The 24,509-nt window shown below is 35.2% G+C and overlaps 1 protein-coding gene across 1 annotated transcript; it reads left to right on the top strand.

Annotated features, from left to right (window-relative positions):
- The first annotated feature begins 18,431 nt into the window (after positions 1-18,431).
- On the top strand, positions 18,432-24,236 carry LOC123548891 (uncharacterized). The gene is made up of 5 exons (XM_053546808.1): positions 18,432-18,698; positions 19,761-19,919; positions 20,152-20,427; positions 21,104-21,236; positions 21,555-24,236. Exons 1-5 carry the CDS (start codon positions 18,432-18,434, stop codon positions 21,671-21,673), a joined length of 954 nt encoding a protein of 317 aa, XP_053402783.1. The 3' UTR covers positions 21,674-24,236.
- Positions 24,237-24,509: the final 273 nt, after the last annotated feature.

Here is a 24,509-nt window from a genome sequence, read left to right as displayed (position 1 = left end):
AGTTTTAGATAAAAAGATAATGCTATATTAAAGACTTAATTTAAGTTACTAGAACTTTTTGACAAGATGATAAACATACTCTGTATATTATTTTAAAGGGTCTGAAGTTTTGGCAAAATTATGACTTTCTTTGAAATTGAACATATATGTACTATGAACATTAGAATATGAGTTTTTGTTTCTAAACTATCTTAAAAAAGCAAAATCATAAAAAAACATGGTCAAGTCAGGAACCAAATCCAGATTTGTACTGAACTGTCATTAAATATATTAAAGCTTCATAATTAAGATGATTTACCTTCAGTACCCCATTACAAAAAATTAATGCTTTTCAATTTTGAATGGGAAAATTAGTAAACACAACTAATTCTCATGTGTATTCATAATATATAATATGTAAGTTATTAAGTTTTCAAAGCCTTCTTAAAAATATAACAATATTTTTTTCTTTTTCTTTGTTGTCATACAATCTGGAGGTCACTGCCTTTAAAAAGCAAATGGGTCATGCTACAAGATATTCCAACATCACTGGGTAAATTCAGTCCATCTTTGAAGATTTCATGGACCTTTATAGTTTGCAAAAAGTTTGGAGAAAGTTAGATAAAAGATTGTTAATACTGTCGCTTTGAATGTTTGAGTTGTTACTAATATTTTTTTGGTGTGTAGCTTTTTAAGCAATTGCATAATTTTAATGTAAATAATATTGCTATTTCCTAGTTGTCGCCAGAACAGTGCAACTTTATGTTAAATAGGTCTACACCTATGATATTACAATATGATTATAGAAGTGGTCTTGATAGAACTTCAGATTCTGTGTTGAATGAAAATGGTAGATTTTGGTGGATTTCTGACTAGTCATGTGTTACATATTCCTATATACTAGTATTCAGATCTTTATTATGCATTTGTGTAGTGCTAGGGTTACACCTGTTCATATCATAAATACAACAAAGGCAATTATTTTCCATTGTTTTCTTTCAGGCTGGTATGTTGTGTGGACGTTGTTCCTGAAAAAGTTCAAGTTTGTGCGTGAACTCCTTGGTACAAACTCTGAGACAGATGTTCAAGAAAAGCCAAGGAGATCTCGAGGAAAGCTCAGACGTGAATAAAGTGATCACACGTGTGATTTTCAAACTTTCCAACAGGAATTCTGTGATAATTTTATTTCATGAGGGATGTTCACAGTGTGTGACACTGTGATAACATAACACAAGTTTACAACAAATGTGTTTATCTAAAATGCTACCATGATAGATATAATTGTTTTGCCAGTAAAATGGCCTTCATGAATGTAAATATAATTTTTATGGCATTGGGACAACCCCCAATAAATGTAAATGAAATTTTTATATCAATACACTAGACAGCCTCTGTGTGGTGAATGTACTTTAAATGTAGTTGATATATGCCAGTAGGGAGTACAAATTGGAGAAATGATGGCCAAATTACAAGAAAGGACAGTGAAATGTGCCTCAAAATGAAGACATTTAAGTTCATCAGGGTTTGGAAGATTTCTCTTCAGTGCAATAGTTTTCTAGGTCCTGTAGATTTAGTTCTGCAGGTCAGTGTTTGACAAGATGTTTGAATGTTGCTTATTTTGTTAATGTGTATATAATGTGTTCATCAGCAAGATATAGACACAACATACCTCAGCTCATCTTCATGTATGCAACAGCAAGAATAGAAGATGTTCATGTATACATGTCAGATTTTACTTACTTTGGTAAAAGAACTAGGTGTACTTTTCATGAAGTGTTAATCAGGGTTATTAGCTCACCTGTCACATAGTGACAAGGTGAGCTTTTGTGATCACCCTTCGTCCGTCGTCCGTCGTCAGTCTGTGCGTGCGTGCGTCAGCAATTTCGTGTCTGCACGAAAGTGGTTTCATTTATGATTTTATTTTAACCAAACTTGCACACAACTTGTATCACCATGAGATCTCGATTCCTTTCTTGAACTGGCTAGATCCCATTATGGGTTCCAGAGATATGGCCCCTGAAAGGGCCAAAATTAGCTATTTTGACCTTGTCTGCACAATAGCAGCTTCATTTATGATTTGAATTCAATCAAACTTACACAAAACTTGTATCACCATAAGATCTTGGTTCCTTTCTTGAACTGGCCAGATTCCATTATGCATTCCAGAGTTATGGCCCCTGAAAGGGCCAAAATTAGCTATTTTGACCTTGTCTGCACAATAGCAGCTTCATTTATGATTTGAATTTAATCAAACTTGCACAAAACTTGTGTCACCATAAGATCTCGGTTCCTTTCTTGAACCGGCCAGATCCTGTAATGGGTTCCAGAGTGATGGCCCCTGAAAGGGCCAAAATTAGCTATTTTGACCTTGTTTGCACAATAGCAGCTTCATTTATGAATTGATTTTAACCAAACTTGCACACAACTTGTATCACCACAAGATCTTGGTTCCTTTCTTGAACTGGCCAGATTCCACCATGGGTTCCAGAGTTATGGCCCCTTTAAGGTCCAAAATTGGCTATTTTGGCTTTTGCAGCCATATAGAGACTTATTTATGGTTTTATTTGATACAAACTTCCAAAATATCTTCAACAACAATAAATCTTGGATTCCATGACAAATCAGATCCAATCGTAGGTTCCAGAGTTATTTTATATCTGATTACCTCCCCTTATTGTAATCAAAATGGATTTATATCAGTAAGTACTTATAGGACTTATTTGAAATTTCATTATTGTCATTAGTTGGACTGAGCCAATCAGAGTAGATAAGTATGGACTGATATCATGTCAAATTACCTCCCTTTATTTCAAATTTAAATGGGTATATCTCCGTAACTAATGAAGATACTGATCTGAAATTTCATTTATGTCAACAGATTTATTTGGCAGATCCTTCTTTTGTTCACTTACAATAATTTTTTTTTTTAATTACTTCCATTTTCGTTACTATAAATAGTTTATTTTTAGTAACTTTTTTATTATTGGCCGTAGGGAAAAACCAAGACCACTTTTCTGTGGTACAACATGGATGGTACCTCCAATTTTTAGGTGTATTTTGACATATCTGTGCCTTGTAAGAATTTTTTTTCTTTTTGGTTAAATTTCTTCTCTTTGTTGTTCCTGTCCTTTGGACTTAGATATTTTTTCTGAGGACCTTCTTGTCCTCATGTGCAATGATAACAGGTGAGCGATATAGGGCCATCATGTCCCTCTTGTTTTTAACAGTTGATTTTAATTACAAAAGCTTCTGCATACAATGCACTGTAATTTTTAATGCTTTATGTTTTATTAGATACTATACATTTCATTTATGTTGTAGGGGACAATTGAGTAAAATATTTCAAAATTTCATTGTTTTTGCACCTTGCGGATTTTTAAAAATGATTCTGTCTGTTTAAGGTAATGTATATATTTTTATGTGTATAATCAATGTAAAGCTTTAAAGTAAAAAATTAGAAGAAAAATCAGTTACACGTGCAAGTATAAGACCTAAAAACGTAACGTTAAGTAAAATTGTCCAGCATAATTGTTCCTGTTAACTGATGCCACACATATTTTAATGCCCCCCTTCGAAGAAGGAGGGGTATATTGTTTTGCAGATGTCGGTCGATCGGTAGGTCGGTCGGTCAGTCGATCGGTCGGTATGTAGACCAATCTGTTTCCGGATGATAACTCAAGAACACTTGGGCCTAGGATCATGAAATTTGATAGGGAGGTTGGTCATAACCAGCAGATGACCCCTATTGATTTTGAGGTCAGTAGGTCAAGGGTCAAGGTCACAGTGACCCAGAACAGTTAAACAGTTTCCAGATGATACCCTGAAATCCCGAAAATAAGCCACAGATTATTTTAAATTTTCGTAAGGATTTGGTGGCTTATTAGCGAGACCAGCTTATTTTTGAGTCCGGCGAACTTTTGAGTACATATATTCAGTAACGGTTTAAAAACCGGCGTATTTTCGAGTACCGTAATACTGAAGATATGGATGTCATATATTTTGCTTTTTAGTAAAAACATCGACGTCGGTAAATACTTATACTTCTGACATACCAGTTTTGTTACAGTTTGATACAGTTTCTTAATGAAAATAATCTGATGCTAACAGATAATTACCCATTAAAAAGGTTTGTCTGGCCTGACAAACAAATATACCTATGATTCAATCGGTCAACGGGTATGGATAACTTACACAATACGTGATAAACGCTGCATTATGTTATAAAGACCGGCATGTTAATTAGTAGGAAGAGTTTGAGACAGGATTTTTTTTGCTTTTAAAGTTTTAATTTGTCCAGGGTTTTAAAAATCAGCACAACTTGCATTGTTTTAAGTGTTTTTATTCCAAAGTATGTTTTATTGCTATTACATGTGGAAATAAATCTGCTATGTACAAGACTGTTGGTAACTTTTGCTATCTTATATGGTGTCCTAACAAAGTCATTGATACTATTACTGATACAAAAAACAGGACGGCTTATTTTTGAGTGCGGCTTATGTATGAGCCCTTTTTGTCTGTGTTGAAATGGTGGCTTATTTTCAAGACCAGCTTATTTTCAAAACTGGCTTATTTTCGGGATTTCAAGGTAACTCGAGAACGCTTGGGCCTAGGATCATGAAAGATGACAGGGAGGTTGATCATGACCAGCAGATGACTCCTATTGATTTTGAAATCAGTAGGTCAAAGGTCAAGGTCAAAGTGACCCGGAACAGTTAAACAGTTTCCGGATGATAACTCAATAATGCTTGGGCCTAGGATCATGAAACTTGATAGAGAGGTTGGTTATGACCAGCGGATGACCCCAATTGATTTTGAGGTCAGTAGGTCAGAGGTCAAGGTCATGGTGACCCGGAACTATTAAGCGGATTTTGGATGATAACTCAAGAATGCTTGGGCCTAGGATCATGAAAGTTGATATGGAGGTTGGTCATGACAAGCAGATGACCCCTATTCATTTTGAGGTCAGTAGGTCAAAGGTCAAGGTCACAGTGATCTGGAGCAGTTAAACGGTTTCTGGACACTTTGGCCTAGGATCACGTAACTTGATAGGGAGGTGATCATGATCAGCAGATGACCCCTATTGATATTAAGGTCAAAGGTCAAGGTCACAGTGACCAGGAACAACGGTTTCCGGATGATAACTCAAGAACACTTCGGTCAAGGATCATAAATGTTGTTCGGGAGGTTGGTCATAACCAGTAGATGACCCGTATTGATTTTGGGTCAGTAGGCCAAAGGTCAAGGTCACATTGACCTGGAACAGTTAAACCGTTACCAGACGGTAACTTGAGATCGCTTGGTCATAGGATCATGAAAATTAGTAGGGAGGTTGATCATGACCAGCAGATTACCCATATTGATTTTGAGGTCAGTAAGTCAAAGGTCAAGGTCACATTGACCCAAAACAGTAGAACTTTTGTGTTCATTGACTAGATAATTTCTGTTCCTTGTGCAATTACTGGATGCATCAAGGGGGGCATTTCGTGTTCTACGAGCTCTTATTATCAGGTGTGCTTATAGATCTATGACTTAAGTATTTCAGAGAGTGATGTACAAATTTCATCATGTCACTATTTCTGCTACATGTACAAACAGTTTATTCATACAGAAAACAAGCATTAAGGAGACACAATTCTCACTGATTTATAAAACTATACATTAACCTTGGACAGAGAAAATCCAAATGTAGAAAAATGTTTTGGAAGGTTATTTATATAAATTGATAAGAAGTATGTCCCTTTAATTTTATCATTTGAAGAAATAATTTTATCATGCAAGGCATTCTTTATATATGATTGATTAATTAATAAATTTTACTTGATACCGTACTGACCTTTGATCATAATCTCCCAATTTCCATGCTGTACACACTAGAGGTGATCCAGAATTAACAATTGTTTATAACTCAAATGCTAGAAAAGATATATCATTTTTGTTGTATATTATATATGCTTGAATGTCTACATAGTTGCATTACCTAGTTTTATACCAAAATGCAACCTTGTGCATCAGTCCAAAGATATTATGATGCCTAAATTTCTGAATTCTTGATCAACAGAATTTAAATGTTTCACTTTATTGCTTCTAAACAGACAAACATACGATGTTGAGATTTCGTATATATAATTTTTTGAGAAAAGTTTTTTAGCTGCACTAACTTGCACCTCTTTGCTGATATCAAATATATAAGCATTTGAATTCTATAGGAACTTTATATTAATTATTTTGAGCAAATAAAGGTAGTAGGACAATACCAGTAAAGAGATAAAATGTGAAAGTAATAATACTTTAAGCATTATTCAGTGTGATATATTGATCAGCAAAAAGAACGTAACATGAGTCTGGTTTATTCTGGATCACCCTTCATACACCACTTCAACTAGCTGAGATCCTCAGTGCTCAGTTTAAGGACCATTTGCCAACTGTAGATATAAAGTCTACCCCTTCAACCAAGGTTGTATAATGTTCTGTGTAAGGATATTTTGCACACTGCATTTACCACTTCAAGCAAGAATTGCAATGTTCTGTGTAAGCATATTTTGCACACTGTGCATTTACCACTTCAACCAAGGATTGCAATGTTCTGTGTAAGCATATTTTGCACACTGTGCATTTACCACTTCAACCAAAGATTGCAATGTTCTGTGTAAGGATATTTTGCACACTGTGCATTTACCTCTTCAACCAAGGTTGTATAATGTTCTGTGTAAGGATATTTTGCACATTGTGCATTTACTTCTTCAACCAAGGTTGTATAATGTTCTGTGTAAGGATATTTTGCACACTGTGCATTTACCACTTCAACCAAGGATTGCAGTGTTCTGTGTAAGGATATTTTGCACACTGTGCATTTACCACTTCAACCAAAGATTGCAATGTTCTGTGTAAGGATATTTTGCACACTGTGCATTTACCTCTTCAACCAAAGATTGCAATGTTCTGTGTAAGCATATTTTGCACACTGTGCATTTACCACTTCAACCAAAGATTGCAATGTTCTGTGTAAGCATATTTTGCACACTGTGCATTTACCACTTCAACCAAAGATTGCAATGTTCTGTGTAAGCATATTTTGCACACTGTGCATTTACCACTTCAACCAAAGATTGCAATGTTCTGTGTAAGGATATTTTGCACACTGTGCATTTACCTCTTCATCCAAAGATTGCAATGTTCTGTGTAAGGATATTTTGCACACTGTGCATTTACCACTTCAACCAAAGATTGCAATGTTCTGTGTAAGGATATTTTGCACGCTGTGCATTTACCTCTTCAACCAAAGATTGCAATGTTCTGTGTAAGGATATTTTGCACACTGTGCATTTACCACTTCAACCAAAGATTGCAATGTTCTGTGTAAGGATATTTTGCACACTGTGCATTTACCTCTTCAACCAAGGTTGTATAATGTTCTGTGTAAGGATATTTTGCACACTGTGCATTTACCTCTTCAACCAAGGTTGTATAATGTTCTGTGTAAGGATATTTTGCACACTGTGCATTTACCACTTCAACCAAGGTTGTATAATGTTCTGTGTAAGGATATTTTGCACACTGTGCATTTACCTCTTCAACCAAGGATTGCAGTGTTCTGTGTAAGCATATTTTGCACACTGTGCATTTACCACTTCAACCAAAGGATTTGAATGTTCTGTGTAAGGATATTTTGCACACTGTGCATTTACCTACTTCAACCAAGGATTGCAGATGTTCTGTGTAAGATATTTTGCACACTGTGCATTTACCACTTCAACCAAAGATTGCAATGTTCTGTGTAAGGATATTTTGCACACTGTGCATTTACCTCTTCAACCAAAGATTGCAATGTTCTGTGTAAGATATTTTGCACACTGTGCATTACCACTTCAGCAAGTTGCAATGTTCTGTGTAAGGATATTTTGCACACTGTGCATTACCTTAACCAAGGTTGTATAATGTTCTGTGTAAGATATTTTGCACACTGTGCATTTACCACTTCAACCAAAGATTGCAATGTTCTGTGTAAGGCATATTTTGCACACTGTGCATTTACCACTTCAACCAAAGATTGCAATGTTCTGTGTAAGGATATTTTGCACACTGTGCATTTACCTCTTCAACCAAGATTGCAATGTTCTGTGTAAGCATATTTTGCACACTGTGCATTTACCACTTCAACCAAAATTGCAATGTTCTGTGTAAGGATATTTGCACACTGTGCTTTACCCTTCAACCAAAGATTGCAATGTTCTGTGTAAGGATATTTTGCACACTGTGCATTTACCACTTCAACCAAGGATTGCAATGTTCTGTGTAAGGATATTTTGCACACTGTGCATTTACCACTTCAACCAAAGATTGCAATGTTCTGTGTAAGATATTTGCACACTGTGCATTTACCACTTCAACCAAAGATTGCAGTGTTCTGTGTAAGGATATTTTGCACACTGTGCATTTACCTCTTCAACCAAGGTTGTATAATGTTCTGTGTAAGGATATTTTGCACACTGTGCATTTACCTTTACCTCTTCAACCAAGGTTGTATAATGTTCTGTGTAAGGATATTTTGCACACTGTGCATTTACCACTTCAACCAAGGGTTGCATGTTCTGTGTAAGCATATTTTGCACACTGTGCATTTACCATCTTCAACCAAGTTGTAAATGTTCTGTGTAAGGATATTTGCACACTGTGCATTTACCATCTTCAACCAGGTTGTATAATGTTCTGTGTAAGGATATTTGCACACTGTGCATTTACCACTTCAACCAAAGATTGCAGTGTTCTGTGTAAGCATATTTTGCACACTGTGCATTTACTTCTTCAACCAAGGTTGTATAATGTTCTGTGTAAGGATATTTTGCACACTGTGCATTTACCTCTTCAACCAAGGTTGTATAATGTTCTGTGTAAGGATATTTTGCACACTGTGCATTTACCTTTACCTCTTCAACCAAGGTTGTATAATGTTATGTGTAAGGATATTTTGCATACTGTGCATTTACCACTTCAGCCAAGGATTGCAATGATCTGTGTCAGAACCTTTTACAAAATACATGTACATAATATCACCTTAATGTGTTCTGCATGAGGATCTTTTGAAAACTGTACATATACTACTTCAAATGAGGTATGAAACGTTCTGTGTAAGGACCTTTTTGCAGAATGTAGGTATATCAGGATAACTTCAGTCGAGGCCTGCCACATGTGTTCTGTATGAGGATCTTTTACACATTGAACATATACCGCTTTAACCGAGGTTTGCTGTGTTTTGCGTAAGAACCTTTTGCAAACTGTAAATACACCTATTCAACCGATAGCTGCAATGTATTGCGTAAGGATCCTTTACAAACTGTGCATATACCACTTCAACCAACATCTGCTGTGTTCTATGTAAGGATCTCTTGCAAACTGTAGATATACCACATTAATTGAGTTCTGCTATGTTTTATGTAAGGACAATTGCAAATTATAGATATACCTCTCTAATTCAGGTCTGTTTTATTTTAATTATGTAAGGACCTTTTGCAAACTGTAGATATACCACATTAATTGAGTTCTGCTATGTTTTATGTAAGGACAATTGCAAATTATACATATACCTCTCTAATTCAGGTCTGTTTTATTTTAATTATGTAAGGACGTTTTGCAAACTGTAGATATACCACATTAATTGAGTTCTGCTATGTTTTATATTAGGACAATTGCAAATTATAGATATACCACTCTAATTGAGGTCTGCTTTGTTCTGTGTAAAGACCTTTTGCAAACTGTAGGTAAACCATTCAACAGAGGTTCGCCATGGTCTTGTGTATGCGTAAGAACCATTAATTTGCAAACTATTAATACACCGGTTCAACTGACGACTGCTTTGTTTTGTGTAAGGATCCTTTACAAACTGTGCATATACCACTCGAACCAACGTCAGCTAAGTTCTGTGTAAGGACCTTTTGCAAGTTATAAACACCACTCTATTCTCTGTGTTAGGATCTTTTGTGAACTATAAATATACCACTTCAGGCGAGATCTGGTATCTTCCTTTACCACCAAAATCTGGAAAGTCGCCATATAACCTATAATTGTGTCTGTGTAACGTTAAACACAACAAACAAATGTTCTACTTTAGGACCTGTTTGTAGACTGTAGATATATCACTTCGATTGAGGTCTTCTGTATTTTGTGCAGGAACCTTTTTCAAACTGCACATTAACCATTTCAACTGAGGACGGCTTTGTTCTCTGTAAGGCCCTTTTGTCCACTGTAGATATACCACTTTAACCAAGGTCTGCTATGTTCTGTGTAAGAACCTTTTGCAAACTGCAGATTAAACACTTCAACAGAAGTCTGCTATCTTCTACAGTATCTTCTTAAATAAATGTTCATTTTATTTTGTTGACAAAAGTTTGCAGCGGAGAAGGAACATTTTGGAATGAAAATAACAATGCAAGGTGCATTCTCCAGGTATTGATCAGATACCTTCTGAAGTCAAAGAATTATGTACTCTTGATCTCTGACACACTGATCTCCAGTACAATATGGGTCATTTACTGACCACATGTCTCCTTTAAAGTTTGAGTTCTCCAGATATTGGAAACTGCTTTCAATTTCTACCTCAGTTGTGACATTGACATTATGACCCAAATAGGAAAGGGTAAATGTAATACATTTGTATTCTTTTGGACTTCGATGGCCAAATGGCTTTAGCGTCCTTGAACTATTGATGACAACCTAATTTTTGTCTCAATGTCAGTATGAATATGGCAGTATGACAAAAAAATAGGGGCCATCTACTAAACACAGGTAATCGTCCTATACAGTATGATGACCATAGACCTACATGTTATTTACTAGTATAAGTACCATATGGGGGCCTTCAACTGATCACAGACTATAATTCTTTGAACTTTGATGACCGAATGCCAAACTTTGAAAGTGTGATACAATTATTGACTGGACAAGCGAAACCATGTTCATTTAAATGAACTTGAAACAGGAATGACCAACGTCCACTGCCTGAGGGCGTTACTGCACATAATATGCCATTTCCTTATTCGAAAACCGGGCCTGGATCTTGCGAGCAACATCTTACTACAAATTATGGATGATATAGCATTATGGCCTTAACCCATTTCCATACATTGAGATTCGGTCATTTATTGATGACTTGGAATTTCGCATATGTGATAACTTGTTTCATTATACATACCATTTTTGCCAGTACAACAAATGTACTATTTAAATCTCTTGTAGGGTGGCATAGTTATGGTTATGAAATATACCCTAAAACCAATGATTTGAAAGTGTAACATTGACCTTTGTGTCACTGCTATTAGTCATGCACCCAACCAAGAATCACTTTTCGGATAACGTAACTGTGAAGTACATGTAATTGAAATCTCTTGATCGATTGCATATATAGAGACTGAATACGAAACAAACTCTAAACACCGCAAGTGTGACCTTGACCTTACACGTCATCTCGAAATTGGAAACATTTGTTCCAAGTAATATCAAAATACTTTGTTGAATAGCAGAGTTATGAACCAGACCTGAGACAAGGTTTTGGTCTGGGTATTGCGTACCGTCTTGTTATTGGAAACATCTGTTTCAAATGATATTGAAAATCCTTGATTTCGTAACAGAGTTATAGAACACACAAACACAGACCTGCCAAATATTTGACTTCATAGCCTAGACCTTTGAGAGACCGACCTGTAACATAACATGCGAAAGGTCTAATGATTGTGGACATTTTTGCCTTGCCCGCGACAAATCTTGTTTTAGGGGAATACTTGATGCCTAAGAAAGTGTTGACGGAAGGACTGACGGCCACTTTTATCCTTGAAAAAGGCCGAGGACAGGAAAGATGCATGCAGATAGACTAGTTTCGCGCAGTCTGATCTGATCTAAATAATCACCACAAATAAAAACACTACGCTTACCAATTTAATACTTCTTTTTACACTTTGGTAGGCACTGCATCCTCATTTCTCAGCCCATGTGTTTTGTGTGTAAATTTATAATAAAGTCATAGTACAAATTTTAGTTTTCGGTGAAGGCCTACGTGTCATGTGCTGGTGTCTTAAAACCATTTCATATATTTTAATATTGATTACCGGTATAATATGCTTTCTTACTTATTGTGCTTGCTTTTGGACTATCACCTCTTCAAACTACAATGATCGAAGTGGAAATCACCGTGATGAAAACACGAAATTATGTGCTGCAAGACGAAAGTCGAAGCCTTAATTTTGACAATCGACATAATCACTACGATGACGAAAGCACGAATTCAGTGACCACGTTGAGTAATTTCGGGTTTACAGAAGTGTCTTTATTTACTTTTGACTTTCATCTTTGTGATTTCGACTTTAGACTTCCGCGGTTTCATCATTATTTTGTCGACTCTAAACCATCGTAGTTTTGATTTTCATAACCGTAATTTTGATTCTCGTTATAGTAATTTCGACTTTCATAATTGCGGTTTCGCCTGTCTGTATCGTAGTTTCCATTTGTGACATGCACTGCGATCTCAACAAATAACGCAACAACGGATTATGTATCACGTACAAAACCTTTAAAAGTATACCTACATCAGACGATAAATTATGTGTGAATAATTTGCACAACAGAAACGTGAAAGCCGCAAAGATAAAAGCATGAAAAGCATAATTATTACAGAATAACCCCAAAATTAATAAGCACTCCCTATTGAAGGAAAAAGGGGGAAAAAGAAATGGACAGGTAGAAAATGAAATTAAAGAAATAAATTGGTGTAAAAAATCAAAGTAAGAAAAACATCATTTTCATTGTTTATATCCCTGTGTCCTTGACATCAGACCCCGAAATCAATAGGGGTCATGTACACATCAAGACCAACATACGTATGAAGTTTCAAGGTACTAGGTGAAATACTTGTCCAGATATTGAGCGGAAACCATTTTCAAAGTTCAGGTCCCTGTGACCTTGACCTTTGAGTCAGTCACCCCATTGTCACTTTGGACTAACTAGGATAATAGGGGATCATTCTGACCAAGTTTCTTGAAGTTTGGATAAGTAGTTGTTGAGAAAAATGAATGAACAAAACGGTTAACATGAGACTCATTATTCCATCCACCCGCCCGCCCGCCAAGACAGCCCTAATCTACAAGCCAGATGGTAAAGTTTGTAAAACTTACGTAGAATGTTAATTTGATTCATCGCTTCAAAAGAGTCAGTTTGTAGACAATTTTGCGTAATATATATTTTATAGCGAGTTGCATTCATTTTTATCTAAAATGTGTGAACAAGTAAATTTAAGATTTTTGTGTCAATTTCAGACAATGAAATAGTTACTTGAATCTCGGCACAAACGATGCAAGCATCTAGTAAAATACATTTTGAGCAATACAGAAACTGGGTTAGAGGAGCCCTTGGTCTATTATACCTACAAGAAGGCTTGCAAGACTTCACTGACATTGTTGTTCAAAATGAGCACAGAAGAATTTTACAAAGCTATGGGACATGCTCCTCTTGCCACGTTAGAAGTATTCTACCTGCTCACGCTTGTAGAAAAACATGGGTCTCCCTATTTTGCAGACATTTTAGCAGATTGCAGATTGCAGTCTGCAATTTTTTCCCTAAACTACAGACTTTTTTGCAGATTGCAGTCTGCAAGCAGATAAGATTATATAGAGCAAATAATGTTAATTTCCTAAACTGCAGACTATTTCTGCAGACTCTGATTGCAGACTAGTGTTATTATATAAAAGATACCCCCTGTTAGGCATTTATTGTAGGCTCGTTATCTTATTTACCACCTAGTGTGTTCTTCCTGACTAAATATATGCTGAGTAGAACATGATTTTTAGAATCAGTTTCATATAATGTATTTTTACATGTATAATTATATATGAGCCATAATCCAAGTTTTCTAGAGTTAAAGAAAATGAAAATTAAAAATAAATAGCAATATTAAACGTAAGTTTCTATAGAGTGTCATTAACTTTCATATGTCATTAAAATAGATTGGAGAGATCTATTATATATAAATCAAATTATTTGCTCTAGACATAGCCTAGCAAAATAAAACAAGAGCTGTCCGTAAGACAGCCAAGCTCGACTATTCGAAATATTGTCCCATAAGCAGGAAAATATTACCGAAAATGTTAAAATATCAAAAGAGTTTTAAGTTCAAAAGGGGACATAATTTGATCAGAGTTATGGTACTTGATGTTATTAACTTGTTTTATAACCACGAAGACACATGTGAAGTTTCAATTCAATATTTGCATTAGTTTTGGAGATAGTAACTTGCATGTAAAACTTAAACTAAAATTTTTCTAAGTCCAAAAGGGGGCATAATTTGCCCAAAATACATGTCAGAGTAATGGGACTTGACCCAGCAAGGTTGGTAATTGATCTAGAAAAAGAAAAAATAAGTTTCAAAGCTATATGCCTTTTAGTAACAGCTATTTGTACTTGCATGCAAAACTTTAACCAGAATTTTCTGAGATAGTAACTTGCATGTAAAACTTTAACCAGAATTTTCTGAGATAGTAACTTGCATGCAAAACTTTAACCAGAATTTTCTGAGATAGTAACTTGCATGTAAAACTTTAACCAGAATTTTCTGAGATAGTAACTTGCATGCAAAACTTTAACCAGAATTTTCTGAGATAGTAACTTGCATGTAAAACTTTAACCAGAATTTTCAAAGTCCAAAAGGGGACATAATTTACTCAAAATACATGTCAGTGTTATGGAACTTGACCCAATGAGGTTGGTAATTGACCTAGAAAAAGAAAAAAAATAACTTTCAAAGTTTTATGCCTTTAAATGATAGCTGTATGTACTTGTATGCAAAAACTTAACCAAGGTGTGATGGCGACGCCGATGCCAGGGTGAGTAGAATAGCTAGACTATTCTTCGAATAGTCGAGCTAAAAAAGAAAAATGTTACTGTCTTTTTATCCTGGGCAGATATATTTAAAGTCAATTAAACAGTTATAGTTAAATAAAAAAAAATCAATATGATATAATAGGAAATAATAACAAGAGTGCCAGACTGTAACAAAATATGCCCGTCATCAAACTTGACCTAATTCAAGGGCCATAATCCAAGAGTGCCTGGGGCGATTTGGGTCGTTATCGAATTTGGCTGAGATATTATGCTCACAAAAAAAGTCAGCAAGTTTGGTGAAGATCGGATGAAACTGTTTGACTTAAGAGAGCGGACAAGGCTGAATTTGCATTTTTTCGTGTAATTCAAGGGCCATAATCCAAGAGTGCCTGTTATTTGATATGTAAATTCTCAACACAATAAAAGTAATTGTAACTGAGATATGAGCTTGCATGCAAAACTTTAAAACAAGGTGTGATGCCTATGCAGATGCTGCCACCCATGCCTGGTTAAGTAGAATATCTCCGATTTACATTCTTCAAATAGTCAGGCTAGGAAGCGGCATCACTTATATTCAGACAATATATGTATTCTGTGTCTTTCAGCACCAGCGACATAAAAATCTTTAATTTTAACTCATTAAGACAGAATTCGAAATATGATTATTGATTTCATTATAAACCTTTTCAGCTTTAAAATAGATAGACTTTGCAATTGATATTTTCTTATAAATCTGTCTTACAATGGTCTTGCAGTTACGGTTGTTGCTTAAAATTAATTTATATGCAAGAATGACACATTAATACAATTAATATAAATATATATACATATACAGTAATAGGGATGTAAATAGTATATACTTACATACTTACTGTTCATATCTACTTATCAGATGATTTATTGGCTTTAGCAATTATTGAGTAATTAATTGTAGCTAATTGATATTTGGTGCTAACTGAGTAATTAATTGAGGCTAACTGATATGATAATTAATACCATGGCGTGAGACTGTGTAAATTACAGGATTATTTCTTTAGGTAAATACATTAAAAAAGTTACAAAATAAGTTTTAAATACAAATGTTTATAGGAGAAAGTAGCTAAATGATCGAACCTCTTGGAAAGAAAAAACAGAAAAATGAAAAATCAGTTTCTTTCTCTAAATTTAAATACAAAACAGAATTTGCACAAATCCTATGATTTTCAGCTTGACATTAATGTATCAAATCTTCTTATAGTTGGCCATCTACGATAATGTGGTTCAACTTTGGATAAATTAGTGAAAATTGAAATTCATTTTCTAGGAAATTTATTCTACACCTATAACATATTCTTTTTTCCTGTGCAAATTTATGGATCACATGGTCATAAGCTTGATTCCCTGGAGAGGCATAATGTTCTCCATGACGATTTGATAAAAGACATTGTGTCTGAACTTATTCGTCCTCCACCTCTGATTCATATGGGGAAGTTGGCAGTTACTACCAGAGGTTTGTACTGGTACAGAATCAAAGAATACTGGTTATGTTAACTGTTCACTGGTACCTAAGTGAAATCTGTTGAAAAATGGCATTCTACCAAAAGCAAACAAACCAATATAGGACTAATCTGCTCAAGCCTAAAACAACCCAGATCAAGCTACTTTAATAAAAAACCCAACTGGTATATTGTAAAAATAAGGAAGAGAACTCTCTCTCAGAACATTTTCATACACTTTTCAAAACAATGAAATGTTCAAATGTTATTCTTATTCTGAAATACCGGTAGTCAGACTGTATTTTAAATACAAACCTGTTCAGATATAGTTCAGGATTAATCCGAACGTACTCAGATAAGTTTTAGAACACAGAATTCATGCTCAGTCATTATTCAGACAATAACTTTCTGTTCCAGTATGAAAAAAAGCTAGATTAAACATATTATCAGGACCATTATGCCGTATTGAGTCATCTAATGATGCAAGAGACCTGAAGTTTGTAAGCATTCCGCACAGTACTTTCTCAGAAACCAGCTTATAAGCTAAACTTTAACCAAAATGTTTAAGCAAAAAGAGATAAAATTTTGATTAAATAAAAGCTGAGTTATGTAACTTACTGTGTGAAGTTACCTTATGATGCCAAAATGTGTGTGAACATTGAAAGCATTTGTTAAACAGTTACAGACATCCATAAAAATAATGAACAGTGTGACAACTACTGGCAGTAACTGTAACTTTTGTTGTTCTTGTAACTATGTTCATATATTATCCCAGTTGAAGGTTTATAAAATAATAAGTCAGAATCCAATACACATTTTTTCCGTAAAATAAAATTCAGTTAAAGTCATTTTCAATTTTTTAAAAACTAGAATATTTCATAAAACTTTTTTATGCCTAAGATTCAAAGACAGTGGAATCATAATGTGTTTAAAATATCAGCAGGTTCATCCATTTGTCATTCCTCCAGTCAGTCCATCTAGCATAATTTCTTGGGTAGAAGTTAGCATTCAGTTAAAATAAAACTTTGTATACATCATCAGCATGAAGTGGTCACAAACATATTATTAGGACTTTCATTTGGAGTAGAAGCCCGTTTAAGGACAAAGAAAAGTTACAACTTCATCAGAACATTGAGAACATTGTGTACTCAATTCCCCCAACAGTTTCCATCTAAGTAAGTTGAAACTTTGTATATCACCAACATGAAGAGGACATGTGCATGTTGTTAGGACGTTTATGTTTGTTTAAAAAATCAACACGAAATGTGCAGATGTCTCTAATCATTGGCATATATTTCAAAAACAAGCACACGGACTTGTACAATTTATTTTGCCATATTATAGACCATATGTTTATTTACGACTATGAGAAGTTTCATTAAAATCTACATTGAAAATGATGTTAAAATTGTGACTTCCCCATAGACACCCATTATGAAAACTTATGCAAGTTCCAAATCTTTCATATCAGTGTAACAAAACATCAAGCAAACAAACACATCTTTTTTATTTGCCAATTTTTTCTAAGTACATATATATTCTGAAGCTTTAAAACCTTCTACATTGAAGAAAAAAATTTGATCTGAACGTGAAGAACTACCTTAATATGTAATATGTAATGATGTGGGGGTGGGGGGGGGGGGGGGGGGGGGGGCGGAATTTGATTTTACAAAAACATTCTTTGTTTTTCTAATCACACTGGGAAATTGGTTTGTAACATTTCACTATCATGACTATGTAACAGAGATGATGTTGAAAATATATAGGATATGAAGAAAACGGATAATTTTTTACGAAAAGAAAATGACTCAACACTTTCTGGGACATTTAACCAGTAACACTAAAATCTTACTTAAAAGTTGTGTTTGAAACATTTGCTTAGTGGCTGATTAATCTTTATTACACTTCAGCAGTACTATAGCAGAACCCCAAGGGGGATGGTACCATGTGGAGAAGTAATGAGTTTCTTATCTGCAGACTGCAGAAAAAGTCTGCAGTTTAGGGAAAAAATTGCAGACTGCAATCTGCAATCTGCTAAAATGTCTGCACTTTAGGGAGACCCGAAAAAGATGTATACAAAAGAGCATTGTAAACTGCAACTGCAGAAGAAAGAACAACATGCCGTGCCAAGTATGTGGCAGATTGTATGACGAGATCATCAAACTACACCGATACAATGATCCAAACTGGGAAACAGACTCAGCTAAATGGTGTACTGACCATTGGCAATTTGCCAAATGTTTTATGACAACGACAAGTAAAACATCTAACAATTCCGCTTCGGAAACAGATGCCACTGGTCTTCTCGGTGTTATTATAAACGGCATTTTTTTCCAGTCATACATCCAGTGTCTTATAAATCCTCCATATGACACATTTAGCCAGGTAATTAATTAGAGGTCTTAAATTAAAAATTTAATTCCAGTAGCCTTTACGTTAACGCTAGGATCACACTGCCCCGGATGGGTTTGCGGATGAATTCCGGATAGCAACTAAAGGTAAATTAAGGTTCTGTTACGATTGCATTAGAGATTTATTTATAACAGTTTCAAATTCGCAAAACCCAATTTTTCTTATACATCCGGAGCAATCCAAGGATGGGGATCCAACCCATCCGGAGCAGTGTGATTCTAGCTTTACCTTTGTATACATGTGTGCACGTCAATCAAGTGCATTCCATACACACACTCCACACAGTGATTTATCCCCTACCCCATCCAAGTTTCTTTAATCACTCCGTTACAAATACAAAGTGATGTTGAAGGTCACATGATCATTAAAAATGAAATTCAAATATCGTTTTCTTTTTTTCGACTATTTATTTCAATCCATTACTCACATTTGCTTTAAGTCTTTGAACTAAACTAAACAAATCAATTATCAAAATTTAATATCAAAGCTGGAAACAAAAACAAACAATTTTTCGAAATCTTGATGAACATGCTTGTCGTGGCATAGGCCTCTTTACTGTAAGAGGAGACCATTGTGTACGAGAAAGATCCATACACACATCACTACAGGGTTTCGTTTTTGGATCTGTCCTCGACTTACAGCTACTCGCCCACAGTTTGGGTGAAATTTTTAAACATGTTCATTACCACCAAGTTTGGCCTAAAATGTATACATTGTTGTTGTATATGACACTGTAAAATGATAAAGTGGGTGAAAATAAAAGTTCAGATATTGGTAAAAATGCACGAAGAATGTTAATTTTTTGTATTATTTCAAAAGCGTTATCTAGAACGGTTTACTATTCATAAGTATTGTTTGCAAAAATTTTATGTCAATGCGTTTGTACAACCAGTCACTTTCAGAGCACTCACGATATATAGATTTTTGAGAGAAATTATTTTGTATCTAAAATATGTGGGTTAGTCTCTTTAAGAAGCTATAAGAACTGTTGAAAATAGTCAAAAACTTTGTAACCACAAGAAGTCACTTTTTCAGGCAAAAAAGACAAGAAATGATATATTGCACAGTTCATCACAAGAACTTACAGACATGGAACTAACAAGTTATATCCAGATAATGCTTTCAGTACTGGAGGACCCAAATACACTGATCAACGATGTTGCAGCAAAATCTGCCACTGCCAGGTTAAAGCAGGTAAGGCAATCTACAAATATTCTGCTTGGTATTCATAGGATGTCACTGACACTGAAAGTAACAGAAAGATTTTGTCAATGTCCCTTAAAACAGAATTGCACCTGCTGTCATCAAACAGACCTATAATTGAACATCATTTATGGTGGACCAGACTGATTAGACTTAAAAATAATTAGCTAAACTTGCACATATTCTAATGCATGGAATGATTGAAAAGATTTTTCCTTTTTAGATGATGAATGATCCCTTTGTCATAACAACAACACATGAAACAAAGGTAATAAGTAATGCACTGAATGCTATAAAAGAAGAAAGAGAAAAGTCTGAGGAACGTATCAGGAACTTAACTGAAGAAAAGAAACAGGCCATAGAAGAGAAAACCGAGGAATGTTTAGCTAGGTTTCAAACAGATGAAAAAGAAAATTCACCAGAAGCAAATGCAGATGCGTCTTCAGATGCAGACCCTCATTTACATAATCTCAAAACTGCACAGAAGGACCATGAATCTGTAAGGAGTTTTAAACTGACTATTTTGTAAATAAATGTTGTTTTCTGTATGTTAAGCGTATTTTGCACAACTAATGTTACCGCGTTTTTTTTCTGTCTAAAGCTTGAAAACAGGGTCCATTATCGAAGATAAAAAATATGAAATACTAAAATAATCGTAAATGTTGCTTTTTAAACGCACATTATCCTCACGATGTCCTGTTAGAAGATTTGAAGGCTCAAGCATTCACCCTTTATTGAAAAATTGTTTCAGTCATGATGTCACTGTCATTTTGATATTTAATTAAGCTATTCAACCCTAAGTAAAAGGGACAATATATAAGTATATACCACATGAAATCTTCCTATGAAATTTGACACTCTTAGACCAATGATAAGGCTTTTCAAGTTTTGATTAGTATAAAGTTAATCTTGACTTTTGACCTACTCCCCCAAAGAAAAAGGGACCATCTACGGACTATAGACAATCATCTGGTGAAGTTTAATGATCGCATAAATATTTATCACAGTTTCTGTACTGAGTGACATATATCCTCGCACACAAAACAAACACACGTTCTTATGTCAATTACAATATATCAAACTTACAAAGAGGTCTTACTTCATAGGGTCAATTTATCCACTTATTTCAAAATAATCACTCATAAATCTTTACATTTTATTTATTTTTCCATTAGAGACTGCAAGCAGTCGAAGCAAAAGTTGACAGCATGAATGCAAATATAGGAATTCTTAAGGAACAACTTGCTACATTAAAAGAGGCCGAGAAACTTCACCATGAAAGAAACAGCTATCTTAAATGTAAACAGGGTAAGTTTTATACCACTTGTGCAATATGTTTTGAGGATGAAAAGAATGAAGTAACCGTTTCCTTTTTCTGAAGTGATACCAACTTTTATCTGTCGAAGTGTTTAAAGTTAGGGAGTGTGTTGAAATTAACATAAGTAATTTGCCTTGATTTGAATATGTTTGGAATCTACATTTTCAGATGAATAATTATTCATATAGGTATATCAATTTTGGTAAGGAATACAAAACTTAAAAAAACATTTTCGAAGTATATCAAAATCGACTCACTGACCTGGAAGCCTTTTTTGGTAATTCACTGTAATAGTCTGTCTTTTTCAGAGTTTCAACAGAAACTGATACATCTGTATCGGAAACACTTCGTTTACACTTCAATCTCTCCACTGAAGACAGGCAAATTATTGCAGAAATACATGAAGTTTATGTCCATCCTAAAATGATCATAAAGGGAAAACCTGAAAACGAATATGAAAGAACAGAAGTAAATTCTTATAAAGACATATTCAGCAAAGACGGTCATGCAGCGAAAAATATCTACATTTTGGGAGAGGTTGGGTCTGGAAAAAGCTCATTCTGTAAAATGATGATATACAACTGGTGTAAAGGCAAATCTGATGAATGCAAAGAGGACGTGGCAACATCTCCAGTAAATATTTATGGAACCCCAACATCTATAAAAGATAATGACCCTGAAAAGAATGAAAACGTAGATGTTTCTGAAGGTCAGATAGATAAAAATGTTCAAGAAATGCAGCAATTTGACTTCTTGTTCTTCATATCATTGTCCCATATGTGTGGATATACTGATATCCATGACATGATCAATGTATCTTATCAAAGAATTGCACCAATTGGGATAGTTGATGAAATACTAAACAACGAATCTGATAGATGTCTGATTTTGGTTGATGCACTGGATGAATGGACACCGAGACTTAAAAAGTCGTACAATCCGCCGTATATCACACGTGGACTACCAATAACTGATCCCTCGAAAATGTACACCATAGCCACAATGTCTCGCCCTTCAGCACCTGGCGTCCTGGACATACAGTCTACAGAATTTGATCAAAAGATACATCTTTTGGGTATTGACAGTAGTTCAACTGAGCAAATGATTGAAAAGTATCTAGTCAAACTTTGTGCAAATAGAACTCCTGAAGAATTTCTAAGAAAACTTAAAGATTCAAAATTGCAGCATTTAGAGGAGGTTCCAATGCTTCTGCAGCAAATTCTATGGGTCTTCTGTCAAAAGAAAGAAATTGGAAAATCACCAGCTGAAATCTACTGCAGTATCCTTAACATTCTCTTTTCTTGGGCTGAAGAGAAAGGTTTCGAGGAGCATCATGATACAATAGGTGTTTCGGAAGATTTGAAACACCTTCAGCTTCCAAAGCTTTTAGAAAAATACCCTAAATGTAGGAAACACAAAAATGTTATTTTTCTTTTAGGAAAAATTGCTTTTGAGATGCAAGCTTCAAATGAGCAGTCTTCAGTGATACTCGGTCGCTCAAAGTTAGAGGAGGACCACGGCTTGTCAATTTCCGACATATCTTTCATCCTCAACCTTGGATTACTTACCGAGGATAACTGTTTTGACCCTACATACGAAAAATCCTATTTTATGTTCATACACACTTCATTTCTAGAGTTCTTTGTCTCAGTTTACACATTACAAGTCAAGTCAGTTATGTCTCAAGTCGCTCAAACCAACAGTACCTTCGTACACAAAACCCGGCTTTGGAAAACCTGTTTATGAAGTGTGTTAACGCAAAGGACATTCTGCAATTCAGAAACATAGTGGTAATGGTGTGTGACCTAGCGACATGCATAACAACGAAGCTCTTGCAGCATATGTATGAAATTGTTTTAGAAGATAGAGGACTTTCCGAGTACCGAATGTTAATGCATAGACCACATATTTACATCAATGAAATAGAAACCTTGGCACTTATCCAGGAACTTGCGGGACAGTGTTTGTCAAACTGCGTGTTGAGTGGAGAACATATATTGCCAAAAGTGAGTGTCTGTGATGTATCCATTGAACCAGACACTTCTGAATCATTTCTGGAACAGGTTGTAACAGACCTTGTTATATCACTGACTATAAGTTACCTTGATGGGAAACATTTTACGGACAATTTGCTTCAAATTCTAACAGGATTCAACAATGTACAGACAATTAAGTTACAGTACTGCACATTATCACATCAGTTATACACAGCTTTGTCAAACACCTTAAAGCAAGTAGTGAATTTAAGAGTAATAATACTAGAAGCAATTGGATGTGAAATGCCGAAGTGTGAAGGTCATGTGATCAACCTCTCAAATCATGACAAATTGTACATGCACACTTGTGTTCAAGGACATCGTTTCATGTTGCCAGTATCAACAAAACTAAGCTTCTGACATTTGAATTACATACTGGTCTCCCAGACGAAATGATCTGCATACAGAAAGCCCAATATCTTCGCAGACTAAGCCTTAATGTGAAGGACTTCAGAGCTCGGAAAAGGTACAACAGAAAGATAAATGTTATGCTTCAGTCATTACCACACCTGCAAGAACTAGAATTTCTCCGTGTTGGGTTTGAGAAAAATGCTTTCTGCATAAGCCCAAAGATGCAGGACCTAAACACTGTTAAGCTGTTTCGCGCCAAAATGGATATTTCAACATGGCGTCATTTAACCATAAAGCATCGTATACAGGTATTTACAACAGGTATCCAAATCCACCGAGTGGGAACTATTTCTGCCGAGGACTATGTCAGGAACAACGAAAAGTTTGAACTTTTATTTCATGACGAAAAGCAGTTTGATTTCGCAACAAAACAACGGGAAACAAAGTAAATCGAGGAAGCTGTCACAGCATTATGCTGTTCCGAAATACTGTTAAACGATGTGCCTATCTCATATTTATCTGCTGAAGATGTCAATTTGGAATTGTAATTCAGAAACTGAGCATGTGATGTAACAAAATATTATATTATTAAATTTTATTTTTACGTTTATTCCGTAGGGGAGGGTGGATGCGTTAGCCGGGTGCCCATATTTATCATACTGACCCCGCGTGTTTGCGTTGCGGGTCACTAACAAACTTTGTGACTGATTTGTTTTATCGACCACTTATTTTAAGCCTAGAACGACCTGAAAAACTGCTGACACTCCACAGAAATGTAGAGATATAGAGGGCCCCCACATGACCAGCAAGGGAATCAGTGGCGCAGTGGTTAGCAGGTTGTACTACAAAGCCAGTGGTCCGGATCGCGGCTGATAT

This window comes from Mercenaria mercenaria, chromosome 6 (genome assembly GCF_021730395.1).
Source record: "Mercenaria mercenaria strain notata chromosome 6, MADL_Memer_1, whole genome shotgun sequence".
NCBI classification, from domain to species: domain Eukaryota; kingdom Metazoa; phylum Mollusca; class Bivalvia; order Venerida; family Veneridae; genus Mercenaria; species Mercenaria mercenaria.
Note: the sequence above shows the minus strand (reverse complement) of the source record. Positions and strands in the feature narration are given on the sequence as shown.